Source organism: Coffea arabica, chromosome 2e (genome assembly GCF_036785885.1).
Source record: "Coffea arabica cultivar ET-39 chromosome 2e, Coffea Arabica ET-39 HiFi, whole genome shotgun sequence".
NCBI lineage: Eukaryota > Viridiplantae > Streptophyta > Magnoliopsida > Gentianales > Rubiaceae > Coffea > Coffea arabica.
The window spans coordinates 76,330,814-76,349,103 of record NC_092313.1 but is presented as its reverse complement, the minus strand read 5'-3'; the positions used below and the strand labels follow the sequence as shown (position 1 = coordinate 76,349,103).

At 37.3% G+C, this 18,290-nt stretch overlaps 2 protein-coding genes across 2 annotated transcripts; both read left to right on the top strand.

The window, feature by feature from the left end:
* Positions 1-6,176: 6,176 nt before the first annotated feature.
* LOC140037127 (E3 ubiquitin-protein ligase SINAT5-like) lies at positions 6,177-11,483 on the top strand. Its single transcript, XM_072081275.1, has 3 exons — positions 6,177-6,842; positions 10,108-10,494; positions 10,976-11,483. The coding sequence occupies exons 1-3, from the start codon at positions 6,573-6,575 to the stop codon at positions 11,336-11,338; spliced, it is 1,020 nt and encodes a 339-aa protein (XP_071937376.1). The 5' UTR covers positions 6,177-6,572; the 3' UTR covers positions 11,339-11,483.
* An 864-nt stretch (positions 11,484-12,347) lies between these two features.
* LOC140037124 (uncharacterized) lies at positions 12,348-18,237 on the top strand. Its single transcript, XM_072081272.1, has 5 exons — positions 12,348-15,127; positions 15,844-16,478; positions 16,614-16,823; positions 17,379-17,593; positions 17,761-18,237. The coding sequence occupies exons 1-5, from the start codon at positions 12,469-12,471 to the stop codon at positions 17,804-17,806; spliced, it is 3,765 nt and encodes a 1,254-aa protein (XP_071937373.1). The 5' UTR covers positions 12,348-12,468; the 3' UTR covers positions 17,807-18,237.
* The last annotated feature ends 53 nt before the right edge of the window (positions 18,238-18,290 follow it).

The window sequence follows — 18,290 nt, the reverse complement described above, 5'->3', positions numbered from 1 at the left end:
TCGAGTTAGATGACTAATTCTGGATTGTGATGAGTAAACTTTTTTTTTTCTTTTCTACAAGAAGGTATTTTAGGATATTTGATTAAAAAAAGGCATATTACGCCTATGTTGTAATACAAACAATAAAAACAAGGGAGGTAGATGTTATTTTTTGAATTTGAGGGGAGCTCTGTACAATTATGATAAATCTTAAGGGAGCTTTCTAAAGTTATCCTCTTTTTGCTGATTTAAATTTGTTCTTAACAATGATGATCCCCTTTTTTTTTTCTCTTTTCTTTTTTAATTAAAAATTTTTTAATTTTCTTCTAGGAAGAGAATGGTAAAATTTAAGAGGCAAAAAGGGGACAGGGGACTAGAATCTGAAATCTTTAATTTCTAAATTAATTATAATGCAATACTCTTTTTTTTTTTTTTTTTATCATCACTGGGGTATCCGGGCCTACACCCGACTAGTCCCACAGCGCCCCAGCAGAGCGGGCTCGACCGATGCTGAAGAATTTAACAGCTGGGTTGCTGCCTGGGATCGAACCCAGGTGGAACTCAGCTAAGGAGCCTCCTTCCACCAGCAGACCAACCCAGCGCGGGCTATAATGCAATACTCGAATTGTCAATTTATCACTACTTTTACTTTGTAACTTAAACTAACAGTTATGACAATTTTTAATACTCTACATTATCAAGCTGCGAGGCATATTGGCCAACAATTTCTTTTTTGTTTAGAAAATTGTTTTCCATTTTGGGGTAGAAATTGTTTCTCTTTATTTATTTTGGTAAGTGGATGAGCAATCTAGTAGGAAATCACAGGTAGGACCAATGATATTAGACTCGTGATAAGAGTGTGAATGCCTGGACGCGTTTATTTGCATCTTCCATGTGAACAATGGATGATTGATTTGCTGACTCATAACTACAAAAGGCCAACATGGGTTTGTTGTTGTGATAGGAGACGTTGGAGCACCATCACATGATCAAATGCTTGCAAGAAAACTAAATAATTTTTTTTTTGTTTTTAGAAAAAAAGTAAAAAAAATCTCTCAGAAGTGAAGAAGATATTATTGATCTAGTGATTAAAGTTAAAAATTCAGGATTTAAATATAGGTCTGGGTTTCAAATTTCTCCTCTCTCTCTCTCTATATATATATATATATATATATTTAATCTCACTCTTTTATCTACTAGAGAAAAATTGAAAAAGACTAGAAGAAAAATAAAATAAAGAGATAGGAACATAGATGGATCTCTTTTTTTTTTTTTTTTGTCATCACTGTGAGTATCCGGATTTACACCCGACTAATTCCACAGCGCTCCAGCAGAGCGGACCCGACCGATGCTGAAGAAGATAACAACTGGATCTCACTGTACACATAGATGGATCTCACTGTACATGAATATCAATAATGATGTGTTGCTATTTCTCGTGGCACCAAATTCTGCAATGGCAATCCAAGAACATATTATTTTATTGTGATTTATCTATGAAAAACGGTGCACATGCACCATCTGGCAAGCATGTCAGTGTGATGAATTTCTTTACTCTTCCAAGTATGTTTCAGGTTGACCAAAACATTTCATCTTCATCATTAATATATAGTTTTTTCTTATTATGCGGAAGCATGTTTTCCCATTGTAAACCTAAAATACCAACCACCTCAACACCTCGAGGAGGATGAGAAACATATATTATTTATTCATTATTGTCACGGGTTTGTATTACCGATGATGAAACATTTTATTCCTTCCGTGCAATTACTATATGGTAGTACCAACATTCCTTTGGGCCTAGGCCTGCCGTTTCCCATTGGGCCACACATTTCATGATAAAAGACATTAGGGCTCGGGTTCACAGGTATTAGGCTCCCATGCGATTTGTCTTTTTCTTAGGCCCCCATGGTGTTGCGGTGCTTTTTGGTTAGGTGTTAAAAGTTTTTTTAAAAGAGTTTGGTGAATGTTATCCCATAAAATTAGGAATAGAATTTTTGGTGTTAAAAATGATTTTAGCAATAGTTCAAATATGGTGATTTAAGAGTAGCTTTTGTGATTTAAAAAATAAAACATCAAATTTAACCAATCTTATCCTATATTTTGAACCAAATAAAAAGATAAACACTTTTTAAAAATTTCAAATTACACATTATCCAATACAATAAGTACTTATTGAACTATGTCTCCACACAATATATTTAAAAGAATTTAAGCAGTTATTAGTACTTTTATTAAAAGCTCTACTAGAAAAGTACTTTTTAATAAGCTACCACAACCCCAAACGGGCTCTTAATCCATCAATATTGTGAAAATTGTGTGAAACCAGAACAATCGCCTTGATCTTGCCATAAAGGAGCTAAATTGAGACATTCAGCGTTCATTTCTTATTTGATGTGTTGAATTAACTTAAAATTTGTGTCTTAGTTCCTGGAATGTTAAAAACGAAATTTCAGCTACTGGAACAAAAGAGCAAGTTGATTCCAAGTAAAATATTGATTCGGTTATGTGTCAATTACAAGTTTATCGAGTCAAACGTGAAGATATTTTAGTTTTAATTTGATAGTTGGCTTGATCTTGTTGAGCTAATTTGAATCCGAATATACTCTGCTATTGGTATGGAGGTTTTTGAGACACTCAAAAAACGAAAGTGCACTCTGTACTTCACACTCATGATTCATGCATGGATTTTTCAATCTTTTCAGCATAGGCGGTGTAGGGATGCAGAAGATTCAAACTACTTGCTTGAGCTCACGAGTAGTAGATCGATTAACAGTTTCACTTTTGCTTGATATCGATCGCTACTCGTTTGAGTTCATGAATCGAGTCCGAACTCTAAACTCTAGTACTCGAAAGTAGACTCTACGAGCTCATTCGAGTAATTGCATTTTTTAATTAAATTATTAATATTACAAAATTTTAGTAACAAAGCATTTGGCTGCACTGCAAGAATGGATCTCTGTCCTCGTAAGAGTGGAAAGAGCAGATGATAGGTTCTGAGTCAACACACTGAAGGAGTTGATTGATATTCGAAATCACCTTGAATCGGCGAAGAGAAGAAGCGAAGATTCAGGTTGTGCTCATCCTGAAATTACGACTTCTGAGGAAGAAAATTTTTGGGAAGATGGTCCACTGGAATCATTTGCAAATGTTTTATCGAAGGGAAAAACAGTGAGTTATGTGTTGCATCCACTTCCAAACCGGGATGTATTGGCTAATCAGAGGGGTTTGGAACTTGAAACTCATTGGGTAGGGTACAGTGTAGACTTTGATGCAGTATTTCCAGCAGGAAGAAGAAATTGCTGAGTTGAATGCTCAGGCACATGATTAGAGAGAGGACCCCATTGAGATACACCCATGTCGGGCCCCTTTGAGGAAGGGGGGTCTTTGTTCGAGAAAAGACTCGAGAGTTTGTCCATTTCATGGACCAATCATCCCTGGAGGTGACGTAGGAAAACGAATCAATCTGAACCCAGATCTTGAATTGGGGTGTATCAACCACTTGGTGGCGGAGATGATTCCTGATTTAGTCGAGCAGTTAGTAAAACAGACTGAGAAATGTTCGTGAGAGAGACAAATAAGCAGCTAAGAAGAGACAGCATGACAAGCAGGATTTGAAAAGAGCAAAGCTTGCGAAAGTTCAAGAACACAATGAAGCAGTTCTACGGGATGCTGCACTCGCTTCAGCTTCAAGATCTTCATACATTGCTCAGGATAGCCAGTGGTTCAAGATCTTTGGCTACAAACAACAGAGACACCCTCGCATCAAGGCTAAAAAGGAAAGAAACTACTAAAGCCAGGCTAGCTCAGAAGCTACCGAGTGCCTGTGCTAAGGATGCTAAATTAAGACAATTAACTGGGAAGAGGAGTCAAATTACAGGCAAGCATTTCCGAACCAATGGTAGATGAAAAGACTTATTTTGATAACGGTGAGTTCAGCAAATGATTCACAAAGAAGGAAATCCCTTGGATCTGGTGTCATATTCAATGGAATGTAATGATTCTTGACGGATTTTTTAGTTTATCTAGATGGGATATAATCTTTCTTTTCACTGTTTTTTTTTTCCCTTCATTTTGTAACCTCGGCGGGTTTAATTGGTGAGCTTAAAGTTGGTTAGAATAAGCTGGTGTGAATGGTTTTTTTGGATGAACAAAATTCTGGACAAACATCTAACCTAAAATAGGAATCATTCTTAAACAAACGTTGTGTGATTTTGGTCCTCCAGGCTCCAACCGCCACAAACCACGGTGGTTCTTGCTGAGCAGGAATGAGTGTGTCAAAATTTTAGGTACCGACCTGCATGATTTTGGCCATGATAGGATATTGTGGTACTTCATAATCGTCCTTCCCTGCGCCCTTTACCCCACTTTCGACAATGCATGTATTATCTTATCTTCTCGAGTATTATATTCAATAAACAGCTTGGAAAACTCTCTTCTGTTTTTCTCAAATTGAGCAGAAGATTATTATGGTGCTGCAGCTGCTTTTCGAGACGATAACCTCAGTCCAGCCTGCACAGCTTTCAGCTTTCTTTATTGAAAAGAAAGTCCAACACAACAGAGGATTACTAGTTAAGTACTATTGGTTTAGCTGATGATCAAGTCCAATAATACAAGCAGAGAACTTTGATTAATGGCTTACAGGTTGAACTGCAAATTGTGATCAGTGGGAGGATGACGTAACATTCCTCCTCAATGATTAGCCCATTACAAGCAATGAATTGATTTGATCGATGCTTCTGTATGTTGTTTGTGGTTCTGTAGGCTGTAGTGGACCTTTTGCTTTGAAGTAACTTTTAAACTAAGCCATCATTTATGCCACTTTGACCCCTACTTTTCTATCTGCAATTAAATCATATACGCACAAACAGGTCTCTCATTCATAAACCACAGCAGTAGATAAAGAACGCACTATTCAGTTAGTCTATGCATGTTGTGAAACAGTAATCTTTTATCTTGTCCGCCATGATAAATCTTGTTCTATGAATCATCTTCTTCTTTTTTTTTTTTCCCTTTTTTCGTACCGCACTAGGCTCCAAACCTTTAAACTGCAAGACAACTTCGATTATGTCATATTGGATGCAATTTCATTCTCATTTCCTTTTTTTTTTTTTTTTGTGGGTAGGTACTAGTGAATTTGTTTGGATAAGAGTTTATTTGGATGATTTATTTGAAATAATTACTGTAATATTTTTTGTGATGTGATGCATGTGAGATAAAAATGTGATTGAAATTTGTGAAGTAAATTATTTTACTTTAAATCTTGTTTGTTCAAACACATCCACTTTTTGTGATGTGATGTATGTAAGATAAAAAGTATGTTTTATAATCTCCAAGAAAATACAAAATCACAGCCAACAAGCAAAGTATAGAGTTCTATGACATAAACTTCTCGATAAAATCACAAACTTCTCGATGAAGACACCTTTCAAGGATAAACATCCTCCAAAGTATAGAGTTCTATGACATAATCATCAACAAACATCATCTTGCTTCTATATCCACAAATCATTTCCAATTTTATAGAAAAGGAGAAAGTTAGTGTCACGCAACAAGCAAGACTTGAGCGAGATTAACTACTACTAACTACCAGTATTAATTGAGATTTACCGTACCCTTATTTATCCATATAGAGTAGCATTTTTTTTTCTTCCTTTTGGGAAGTTATATTTTGGATAATTTCTGAACACAATAGATCTACACTTACTCTATATTAGGGAAGGGGACCTGAAAAGACCTAAAGAAAACTCGAAGAAAACTAAACCACCGCCGGTCCAGACTAATTTCTACGCACTCGCTGACCACGTTCCAGAAAAACATATTAGTCTCTATAACATAATTTAGGATTTATCGTTCAGGAGACTGTTGCATATATAGCTACATAGAGGAGTCAATTTTCAATTCCATATATAGTAAGACGTAGTATATGGAAAACATGGAAGTTATTTACATTTACATTTCCATTTTCTAAATGCAGAACAAATTCTACCAATGCTATTTATACTGGTTTCTGAGGCTCTGTGCAACTGAATGAATCTCCACCGTATTTCATTTTACGGTTGTTTGGCAAAGTTTTACAGTACCACATAGGAGAAAACAAAAGCAAGAGCAATTTCAAAATTTAAACAGTCATTCGAAAATTTCAAAATTGGAAACGAGACGAGTTTTTTAAAGTTTAAACCACCTTGGAAGTCTGCTTAAAATATAGCACTAGTTAGTCCCTAATGTCATCTACCCCTCGCATCTCCAAACCGCTCTGGCAAAAGTGAGAGCCACCCCCCGCTCCCGATGTTTGGAGAGGCAGAAGAATAAGAAAAAAAAAAATCCCCCAATCAAAAAAAAGAAAGCATTATACTCTCTCTCCTTGTTTCCTTTTCTTCATCCTTGAAGAGATCAAAACCTGAAACAATTTGACCACCGCATTCTGCATATTCAAGCCCCATTACAGCCCCAGAACACATACTAATTGCTAGTATTATCCCTTTTTTTCTTTTAAATAAAACTGTTAGTAGTAATTGTTTCAGGTTTGTACATAATTGTTCCCTTTTTTTTTTTTTAATTTTTGTTTCTCGTTGAAGATTTGGGTTTTATGAATGGAATCAGATAGCATTGAATGCATAACATCTTCAGATGGAATTGTTGATGAGGATGAGATCCACCCCCACCCCCACCCTTCTTCTCATTTGAACATTCATTCCCAGTTTTCATCCTCTACAAAATCATCCCACAACATCAATCTCATCAACAATAATAACATCATCAACAACCAAAATGCTGGGGTCCTGATTCCTTCCTCTCCCAGTGTCCATGAGCTCCTTGAATGCCCCGTTTGTACCAATTCTATGTACCCTCCAATCCATCAGGTCTGTTATTTTCTCTATTCAGATTATGGGTTTGCACTATTTTGCTCTTTAGCCGTAATTCCCTCAAATTCATTTCAAAGGTTGGATCTTTATTCCTCATGGGTTAACTGATGCAAGATCGCCTTTTTTTTTTTTGCTTTTAATTGATTGTTCTGCTTTCTTTTTTCAAACTGTTGGATGATAGGGATTTGTGGTCCGTTTCATGATTCCGTTATATCCAATATGTGCACAGTATTATGTTAATTGTGTTTTGTTTGCTCTTCAATGATTCTTGTCAAGTTGGTGGAAATGATTGGGATGCATTCTTGGGTAATTTTGGTGGGTTATGAAATAAAGTTGGGTTTTTTGTAGAAAGGGCATTACTGGTTGAATAGATTTAACTGAGGTTTCCGAGTTGCCCTGCTTTATTGTTATCCGTTAGTTTGAGGATCTAGACATGCTAATTTGGGCTGTTATATGATACTAGAGGTTTCTGAAACTTATAAGAAACTTAGGTTTGCCTTTTTGTTTCTGATTGAATTTGTTGGTGTCAAATGGTCTGAGTTGAAAAGCATTCAAAGGAGCAAGATGTGTGTTGTTGTGGAAACTGGATATTGTACGTGGTGGCTCTTAATTCTTTTTCTCTGCACAGTCCTCCTTTATGTGCTACAGGTCGGAAGTCTATGCAGCAAATTGCACGATATATTGCTTGTCCTTCAGAAGTTTCTGTTTATGTGATCTAAATTCAAAATGAAAATTTCAATGACGCACTTTAACTTTACATTTTGTGGATAAAATTAGGTTCAGATGAAGGGAAAACAATTTAGGTTTTTTTGTTGGAAAATTGTGTTTATGGCACTTATGTTGTATATTCTGTCTTATGGCTCTTCTATAAGATTTTTGCTTTATTGGAACTTGGACTAAATTAATGTGTACTGAGCAGCATAGAGTATTAAGCTAAGTTGTCTGCCTCTTTCTTGATCAATGACATTTTTGGAATGTCAAGAAATGATCTGATAGGAAAATAATGACCAAAGGGATCAAAAGGCATACAGGGGAAAACTCCTATAGAGAAAGTGGGAAAGAAACTTCTAATTACTTTATTGGCATTAAGAAAAAAAAAGGACAAGGAGAATACTGTACAGGGACCAGGCTTGGGAAGGGGTGTAGTGGAAGAACAAAGTGTATGAGGTTATTCAATAGTTGCTGTTTCTCTTCTTTGTGGCGTAAACAAGAAGAAAAGAGGCTGTAAAAATTCAAAAAGAACGAGATAAAGGGGAATTTTGTTGGCATTGTATCTTCTATTATTTCTTGCTTGGTTTAAGGAAAACGTGGGGGATCAAAATTTTGTTTGTCCTAATTTCTTGTTTTGATAGCAGAATGAAACATTTTATGTTGGTGTAACTTCTACGTCCGAAGAGTTAGCTTAAGCAAGTTTCATTCACCTACTGCCTTCAAGGCACAAAGCAAAAACCATGGGATATGCAGGATCTGAATTTAGTCTATGGAACTAATGTGGCTCAGAATCTTTTTCTATCTATAACTTGTGCTGTTTAAAATCTTACCCATGTGTGAGTACCCAATATATTTTATCCTGTTGGTTTAGTGGTGTTTGCTTATATTTCTCTGTCAAGCACCAGGGATCTTCTTTTGATTTGCATAATTGTTACATCCTCTTTCTTTTTCTTATCAAACATGATCTGTGGTAATTTTCCTTAAATTATCATTGTCAACTCATAAAATTGTAGCTTCAAATAAGATTTTATTTTGAATTATCCAGCAGTAGTTGGGGGCTTAGACACCTTAAGTGTGTATTTCCAAGTAATGATAAAAGCATCCTAGGTTCTATTGGTGGAATCTTTTCTTTATTATTGTTGATCTTTGGTTGAACTTGGAAGTTATTGCTTCAATTATCCAGCATTACTTTGAAGTCAGGGATTTAATATTTCGAGAGCTGGGATAATCTCTTACTCTCAGCTATAATTTTGCAGCTTTATTTTTGAATAACGTCATATATGTGATTGTACATGATGTATCTCTATAAAGGGTTATTTTCCATATTAAAGATATTTTTATTGGAAACTAAATAAATATCGTTTCTTTGGTTAGTGGAAACTCTGTTGCCCGATTCTTAGACTCTTTCTTCTTCTTTTGCCTTTCTTCCTTCCTCTGAGTTTTACTTTTTCTAGCCAAACTCCCTTAATTCTTTCCTCTCCTTCTCGATCATTTTTCTATGCATATGTGAGAAGGGAATAATCAAGTAGAAGAGTAGACCGCATGCCGCGCTTCTGCTGTCCTCTTCCACTCCCAATCTTTTCCTCCACCACGATCAATACTGAACTGCCACTGTACAAGCCCTTATCAGGAGTAAGAGTAAACCCTTATTAATAAACAATGATGCCAACAAAAAGAAATTGCAGGGTTAGTATAAAAAAGGAGGTTATCAAGAAGTCAATGGTTACAAAACTAAAACTAGTATTACTAGTGTTGGGCCTTGGTGGCTGCACATCAAAAAGTGAATGGACTGTTTGGTTGGAAGATTTGGAGAAGAGACAGGAGGAGAAGGAGAGGGAAGAGTGGAGAACAGGAGAGGAGGAAATTTCGGAATAAAAGAAAAATAGTTGCAGACAAAGGAGTTGATACTAGAGTTTATACTCACTTTCTCAGGAGTAGTTTTCTCTATATTCAGGATATGAACAAAATCAACAAATATCTTTAATCTAAAAAAAATCATAAACCGTATACGTACATACACCTTAGAATAGTACGTCTTGTGGTAAAGTATTTGAAAGTTAAATAAAACTACTTCACTATGGAATTTTGCCCATGAGATAATGTACCATTGACTCTCTAAATTTAGTGGATATATTACATTTGATTACTCCTGAGTTGGTCAGATTAACTAAAGATACATCCTCATGAAAGCAATCGATGAATGTGAGTGCATGTGTAAGTACTTTGACTGCTAGAAGCATTTTAGACCCTCTAGTGGCATTTTGAACTGTTAATAATGCTCCACCATTTTCATTTATCTTGGAGCTGTTTGTTACATGTTTCATGTCAGTTCTCGAGTTATTTTTCTGAGAGTTGCTTGAATTGTTTCAATCTCTCTAACTAAATCTCTATTTAGTATTTAATCTATTGAAAGTGATTTGTTTTAATCTATTTACAATTTTCATAGCATCTTAACTGTTTCTTCCAGAAAGATCAGGTTTTCCCTTTTTTATCATTGCATGGCATTCTCTTTAACATGCTTTTTAAGCAAATGCATTGTTGTTTACTGCAGTGCCACAATGGGCATACGCTCTGTTCCACCTGTAAAGTGAGGGTACATAATCGCTGTCCAACATGTAGGCAGGAGCTTGGTGACATAAGATGTTTAGCACTAGAGAAGGTGGCTGAATCACTTGAACTACCGTGCAAGTATTGCTCCCTTGGATGCCCTGAGATCTTCCCTTATTACAGTAAATTGAAACATGAGGCTGTGTGTAATTTTAGACCTTACAACTGTCCATATGCTGGTTCAGAGTGCTCAGTTCTTGGTGATATTCCTCACCTAGTTGCGCATCTGCGAGATGATCACAAGGTGGACATGCACTCTGGCTGCACTTTTAATCACCGTTATGTCAAATCTAATCCTCGAGAAGTAGAAAATGCTACATGGATGCTAACTGTAAGTGATTTCCTTTCTGTATTCTTTCCTTAAATATTGCTTCCAAACAAATTTGGACTTTATGGTGGATATTGAATATTTAGTTGTAACTTATGGGTTAAACCTTGGAGCCAGCTGTACTCTGATTTAGTTAAGTTCATGAGAATACTTTGTTATTATCATATGTAGGTCATCGTGTTATGCAGAACCTATTCATTTCAGACTTCCTTTCTCTGTTATGCTCATGTTTTTTCCGCTGCTCCTTTAGAAGAGCTCTTGTTTCTATGATTTCAGTGCTTAGTAGTTAATAACTGCCCAGTGTTTCCAAAGAATATCTGCCCCCACCACCTCTTCCCCTTTTCTTTAAAAAAGAAAGATAAGGCCTAAGGGAACCAAATGCTCATTATGTAGCAGTGACTTCAAAAGAATTTGGCCAAGGACTGCATTTTGCTTCCCTTTACTGGTGAGTGATGAGCATGCTCTATACTGTGTTCCTTTTCAGGTTTTTAATTGTTTCAGCCACTACTTCTGCCTGCATTTTGAAGCTTTTCAACTTGGCATGGCTCCTGTTTATATGGCGTTTCTTCGATTTATGGGAGATGAGATGCAAGCTCGGAACTTCAGCTACAGCTTGGAGGTTGGAGGCAATGGCCGGAAACTCACCTGGGAGGGCACTCCTAGAAGCATTAGAGACAGTCACAAGAAAGTCAGGGACAGCCATGATGGTCTGATTATACAGCGCAACATGGCTCTGTTCTTTTCTGGTGGAGACAGGAAAGAGCTCAAGCTACGTGTAACGGGGCGAATATGGAAGGAACAGCAGAATCCAGAAAACGGGGCATGCATACCTAATCTCTGTAGTTAAAATTACTCCCAGTACACTAATCTATCTGTACCTTTGCTGATTTTTTTTCTTTCTCACGTTATATGTGCCTTGAGATGTCCAAAATCATTGAATATGTGCATCAATTGGCCGGAGTTGATTAATAAACTCTCTCGCTTTCTTGGAATTGTTGCTTATATTTTTTACAATCAAATTTAAGATGAGAGTTGCTAAAGAACAAGCCTTGTTCCTTGTCAGGAATGATGGGAGTATTTCTATTTCTATTTCTGTTGTGTGTGTTTTACGCATGCATGCAAGAATGGGCATTTTCACGGAATCATATGCTTTTTTCAATTGCACGGCTAAATTGTTTGAACTTTTATTTTTTCTTTTATTTGTTTTTCAAAGGTTATTGTTCAACAGTGATTTTTTTTTTTTTTTTTTAAAAAAAAATTTACCCCATAATTGGAAGTTAGATGCTGACAGACTTTTTCCAATATTATCTACCAATGGCAATTGCAGAGGAGGGTGCTTCGTGTAAATTGAGGAAAGAAGCGATGTGCAAGATTGTCATGTTCCAAATAATTGGATAAAATGCAAAATATTATTGAAAAAAATGAAGGAAAATTAATAAAAAAAAAAAGAAACGATAGAATGCAAATGAATTCGCATTTTGTATTCAGTAAGTATGCCGCTTGATAAGGAATGAAAAACATTAATTTTATTATGGTTTCTAACCTGTCTTCCCTTCCCATCTTCCCCATCTTCCCTTCCCATTAGAAGATGGCCATGGATGGGGCAAAATCTTCATTTCGAGGATTTTAGTCGTCCAAATAATCATTGTCTAACTGATCAAGAAAATCCCATCCAGATGTGGTTTTCAATTTCCCAACATTTGGGAGCAGACCATGAATACAATTCCCTGTTAGAATCCCAGAATCAGTTCGACGTCCGTCGCCCGCACTAGTTAAAAAATACTAAAAAATAACAAAAAAAAGAAAAGAAATGGATGCAGTTAATTTAAGGTACAATTCTAATTCGTGGCGTCTTCAAACAATTTTTTTTTTTAAAAAAAGGGAAAAAGAAAAAACGAAAAATACAGTCTCAAGCTATCTGCAAAATAATAATAATAATGATGATGAACCATTTGCACGGGGTTTTATTAGGAGTTTATGCACTTTTTCCCCCTATCGTCCAACAAGAATGTGAACTACTTAATACTTTCATCCATGGATCTTCTCAATCGCTCCACAACCTCGAGCAATCATCTACTCTCCCCACCACTACCAACTAGTGATAGTATTTTCTCTCCCAATTTTCCCTTCAAATCATGGAAGAAGAAGACCCGTTCATCAAGGCTCTCAATACCCAACTCCAAGAAATTCCCTCTTTCCCCAATATACTCACCCCTCTCTTCGCACTCAAGATTCAAACTTTGTGCTCGACTTCGCCGCCCCTCCAACCGCCAAAACTATCTGAGGAAAAAGCTCACTCAGCACAAACAGGTCAGTCCCAATTCTGATTCTCAGAACGCTGCTACTAGTCCTGATCCTGATGCTGCTAATCCTCCTGGGAATATCATCAGAGGAACTGAATTGGAATCAAAATCAAAACTTTTGGGTGGGAACGTGTTCTGGGATAAGCTAGAGGATTGGGTTGAGCAGTATAAGAAGGATGTTGAGTTTTGGGGTATAGGGACTGGTCCTATTTTTACTATTTTTCAAGATTCTGAGGCTAAGGTTGAAAGGGTTGCTGTTAAAGAGGATGAGATTTTCCGAAGAAGTGGGGTCGACCCTTTGTTGTATATGGAGGGAAATGTGAAGGATTTTACTGAATTAGTGAATGAGAGAGTTTCTCGTGCAAAATTTGTGGCTAGAGAATTGGAGAATGGCAAAGATGTGCTTCCCGGGAATAGTTCTGTGGTAAAGTTTGTTGCTTCAGAAGCAAAATCTGACCTTGTTAATATGATTCAGGGAGTTAGTCTAAGACCTGTTCTGCAAACGAAATTGCCCACGGTTGGAATCACAGTGGCATGTTGTGTCTTTGTAATCCTGGCTTTCAAGCGATTGTTTACAATCAAGGAAGGTAAGCCGGAGTACACGAGGTCTGAGAAAGAAATGATGAGGAGAAAATTAAAAGCTAGATTGGAGAAAGAGAAGACAAGGAAAGGCATGTTGGAAGTAATTCAGGATTCCACAGAGCCAGTAACTGCTTCTATTGAGCGGCCTCAGCTTGATAAGCAAGAACTAATGAACAGCATTTTGAAAGCGGGGGGATCAAATGACACTCCTGTCTCACCCAACTACGTGGTGGTTAGTGAGGATAACTTATCTGTGGATGTTGATCATAAAGTTCCGGAAACCAGAGCTCTGGCGAGGCAAGTGCGAGAAAGTGAAAAAGGGGATTCTTTACCTGATAATAGTGATGCAAAAGATCATCAGACTTTTAATGTATTGTCCAATGGAGAGGAAATAAATCAGAAGCATGGATTTGCCAATAGGTCTCAAGTGGAGCATCCTGATGGATATGAAGGAAAAGCAAGGGATGGTAGTGGAACTATTGAGCATACATCTTTGTCTGAAGATTTGGAAGATGAGAGTGGGCCTAACACTGATGACGCTTCAACTGAAAATGCATGGACTCAATCCAGTCAACTCATAAGCAAGAAATTCCTAGATGGCAGTGACAGGCCTGTGATAGAAAAGGATGTCACTAACTTAGATTTGCATTCATTTGATGCAGTGCAAGACTCTGAACAATCCAAGACTTCCAACGATCATTTGAACAAAGCTAGTCATAGTTCTGTTGCAAGGAAGTTTAGGGTGATAAAATCTGTTAAAGAAGCAAGAGAATACCTCGCAAAAAAGCATGACGATATAGGGTCAACTTTTGAACATGAAGCAAGAACTGAGGAACGGGTTCACCCTTTTTTGACTGAGTTAGACCAGAAGGAAAGAGATGTAGATACAAGCCAGAGGTCAGATGGAAGTGAAAGACCACCCCACACTTCCACTTTGACCAAGATCCATGATTCTATCTGTACACCTGAGATATCTTCTTCAAGAAGAACAGAATATCTTCCAACCATCGGTAGACATCCCAAGATTGTGGAAGGAGGTCAACAACTAAAGGATGATCTTGGAACCATGAGACTTTCAGAAACTGAATCATCTGCAGCAAAGTTACCTAAAGAGACGGAAACAGACATTGTCATGAGCCAGGAAGAGCAAGATGACAGCAAACCTTTTCCTCTTTCTGATTCCATTGAATCTTTAGATTTTTCAGTTACTTGTGTAGACTCAATCTTTGGAGGAAACCAGAAAACTCCAGCCAAGGAGCATAGTAGCAAGGATGTTAAAGAACCAAAAGGAGAGGTTAATCTTCAGTTGCCTGGAAATCCATCTGGTGAAGAAAGCAAAGGCAGAAATTGGAAGCTGGCTTCATCAGTGAATAAGGAGAACTGGCTAGAGGAGAACTTCCATGAAATTGAACCCATTGTTAAAAAGATTGGAGTTGGCTTTACAGACAACTATATGATGGCAAAGGCCAGGACAAATGATGATGTGAACTTAAAGGCAGACATGGGTCAACTTATGCCTGGTGAAGATGGCAATGAACTTGAATGGATGAAAAATGAAAGGCTGAGAGAAATCGTGTTTAAAGTTCGTGAAAATGAAATGGCTGGAAGAGATCCATTTCATCTAATGGATGATGAAGATAAAATTGCATTCTATAGTGGTCTTGAGAAGAAAGTTGAGCAAGAGAATGCTAAGTTAGCGAATCTGCATGAATGGGTCCACTCAAATATTGAGAACCTTGATTATGGAGCAGGTAATAAATTCTTTGTCAGTTTTTCTGTTCAGTTCTTAGCTCTTAGATACGGAGCTAAGAATCTGAAGTAAAGCACTCATAACTTTGAGAAAATATTGAGGTGGCCTATTACATTACTTCTGTCTATTGCTTAAATAAGTTAGACTCCAACTGTTTTCCTGGCAACATTAGCCGACCTCTCTCTCTCTAATTGGGGGTGTAGGGGTTTTGTCGGAATGAGGGTTGGGCAATGTTTGAATTTTTTATGAATTTGGAGTTGCAGTTTCATCGGAGTAGCGTGCTAAAGTTTTTTCCTAGATTTTATAAGCATGAAAAATGTACCTGAGAATAAGTCCTCCCTAGAGCTTCTTTCGGTGTTTTTTTTTTTTGTCGAAACGTGTTAGTTTTATAAATCATCACAAAAGCTATGCAGTAATTGGACAAGGGTACAAAGGGACAACTGTCCTATATTTCTTTCCGTAAAGCTATACAGTAATTCTTTCGGTGTTCATCTTGTTTTTCTTTGCCCTATATTTCTCTTATGTTGGAATTAGTGTTATTTTTAAAACTTATGAACAAGCTTCAATGAATCTGCCGCTGCTCTGAGTTTGTAGTATCTGTCTGAGATTCTATGGAAGTTTTCGTCTGTTTTTGACTGGTTTTTCATGTTTGTGCATTTTTTTCCCTTCAAAATAATTGCACAACAAAAGATCTGATATTTTTATCCTTTTTTATAGATGGCATTAGCCTGTATGATCCACCAGAGAAAATTATACCTCGGTGGAGAGGGCCCCCTGTGGAAAAAATTCCTGAGTTTTTGAAAAATTCCTCAGCTCAACGGAAAGAACTTGTTCCTGACAATGTTAGGAAGTCAAATATCACAAAGCAAAATGAGGAAGACTCTCTTCAGCTATCAAAAGAATCTTCATCAGGTGAAGCCTCGGCATTGTGTAATGAATATACAAAGCCTCAAAAAAAGACTCCCAAAACTCCCAGGACAGTTGTCGAAGGGAGTGATGGCTCTGTTAGAGTTGGCAAAAAATCAGGCAAAGAGTACTGGCAACACACGAGGAAATGGTCTCAGGGGTTTCTAGAGTCTTACAATGCAGAAACAGATCCAGAAGTCAAAGCCATTATGAGGGATATGGGGAAGGACTTGGACCGATGGATTACTGAGAAAGAAATAAAGGAAGCAGCTGATTTGATGGATAAATTGCCTGAAAGGGGTCAAGAGTTAATTAAAGAAAAACTCAATAAGGTTAAAAGAGAAATGGAAGTATTTGGTCCACAAGCTGTTGTGAGCAAGTATCGTGAATATGCTGATGAAAAGGAAGAGGATTACTTGTGGTGGCTGGATCTACCCTATGTACTGGTAAATTGTGCAATAAATCTCTTCTACGCGATCAAAGTGTTGGTGGTCTCATGTTTATATGTCAACTGTGGTGAATTTTTTAAATATAATTTTTTTGTTTTCTGAATAATGTGGTTTTCCCTATTTGGTTTGTAGTGTATCGAACTATACACAGAGCAAGAGGGGGAGCAGAAAATAGGATTATATTCGTTAGAGATGGCTGCTGATCTTGAATTGGATCCTAAGCAGTATCATGTGATTGCTTTTGAAGATGCTGGCGATTGCAAAAATATGTGCTACATTATTCAGGCACATATGGAAATGCTTGGAAACGGAAATGCCTTCGTTGTTGCACGACCCCCTAAGGTAAATGGTGCCTGCGTGTATTTATATCACTATGCTTTTGCAAATTTTATGTTAAAATTACTTGCAATATATTGTACTTCGATTGGCTGTAAGTGAGAAAATCAAGGTGACTCAAGGATATTTCTAAACAACGGTAGCTATTATTTCTGAACCGGGAGAGGTTGTTTAGTTCAGGGGAGCTATCAGTTGTCTCTTCCAGAAGTAATTGAAGAATCTGATTCAGGGTTTACCTTGGATAGAGAGGATGGTGAAAGTAAATACATCTAGGCAGTGCATGTTGCCTGATTAGTTTGGTGAACTAAAGCAAAGCTATTGGACTTCAGCAATGCTTGAATGATTATACTCGAGTAATAGTACTTAAATTGTTAGAGAAAATCAAGGTTTAATGGACGTTCTTACTCTGCTGAATCTCATATATTTTCTGTACTGCTACTGGACGACTTTGTTCTGTGACTGTGTAAAGATTTTCAGTAACGATAAATCTCGAAAGTTATCGTTGTTATTCAAATAGGCAACCCTCTCATTCCCGCCCTGACTGTTGCTAACTGTGTGCAGGATGCTTTTCGGGAAGCCAAATCCAATGGATTTGGTGTATCTGTCATCAGAAAAGGGGAGGTGCAGCTCAATGTGGATCAATCACTGGAAGAAGTAGAAGAATTAATTGCCGAAATTGGAAGTAAGATATATCATGGTAAGATCATGCAGGAACGCTCTGTGGATATCAACGGCCTAATGAAAGGGGTATTGGGTGTGAAGAAACGTGTCAGAAGGTAAACTTGGTCTCCTGCAGGCCTGTACAAAAGTGCAGCATGCTTCTTTTTGGCTCTACAGCAAATTTAAATATGTTGTGGATGAGTACGACCATTTTTGTGTTTGTTTTTTTCCCACCTCCTTTTACCGGTTTGTATGTTATAATCTCGCTCTTGTTGTGAACCAGGAAAAGGTCGAGGAGGAAGCTGAAAAAACCTACCAGCTCCTTGTAACTCTTGGTCCCACAAAGTTGGATGGTTTCCACTTTTTCCAGTTCAGAGGGAGGGAGTTTTGAGTTATGGATTGGACCCTTGGCATATGCATGTTTTGCTTTCTGAAGCTGAATTTGGAAAGTCAATTTGCGGCTGGTCAAGCTCGAAGTTTTTCTTGGCCATTGGTTATTACAGTGCTGATGTTAGACGTTTGAACTGAATTGGATGTAGAAATTGTATCTTGAAGCCTCCCTCATTCAGCCACCTCTTACAGCTGCAATGTGATGAAAAAAGAAGGAAATAAGCATTGCACTCCTTCAAATTCCTTTCATGTTTGTTTACTTTTCGCAATTGGCTACAAGAGGATGGGATGGGATGGGAGGATTTATTATCATACCATACCAATCCTTGCTTACACTCCATGTTAGGAATGCATTAACAATTCTTGGAAATTTTTTTTGTAAATACAAAACCCAGTAGCTGCTGCTCCTAAAATTTACAAATT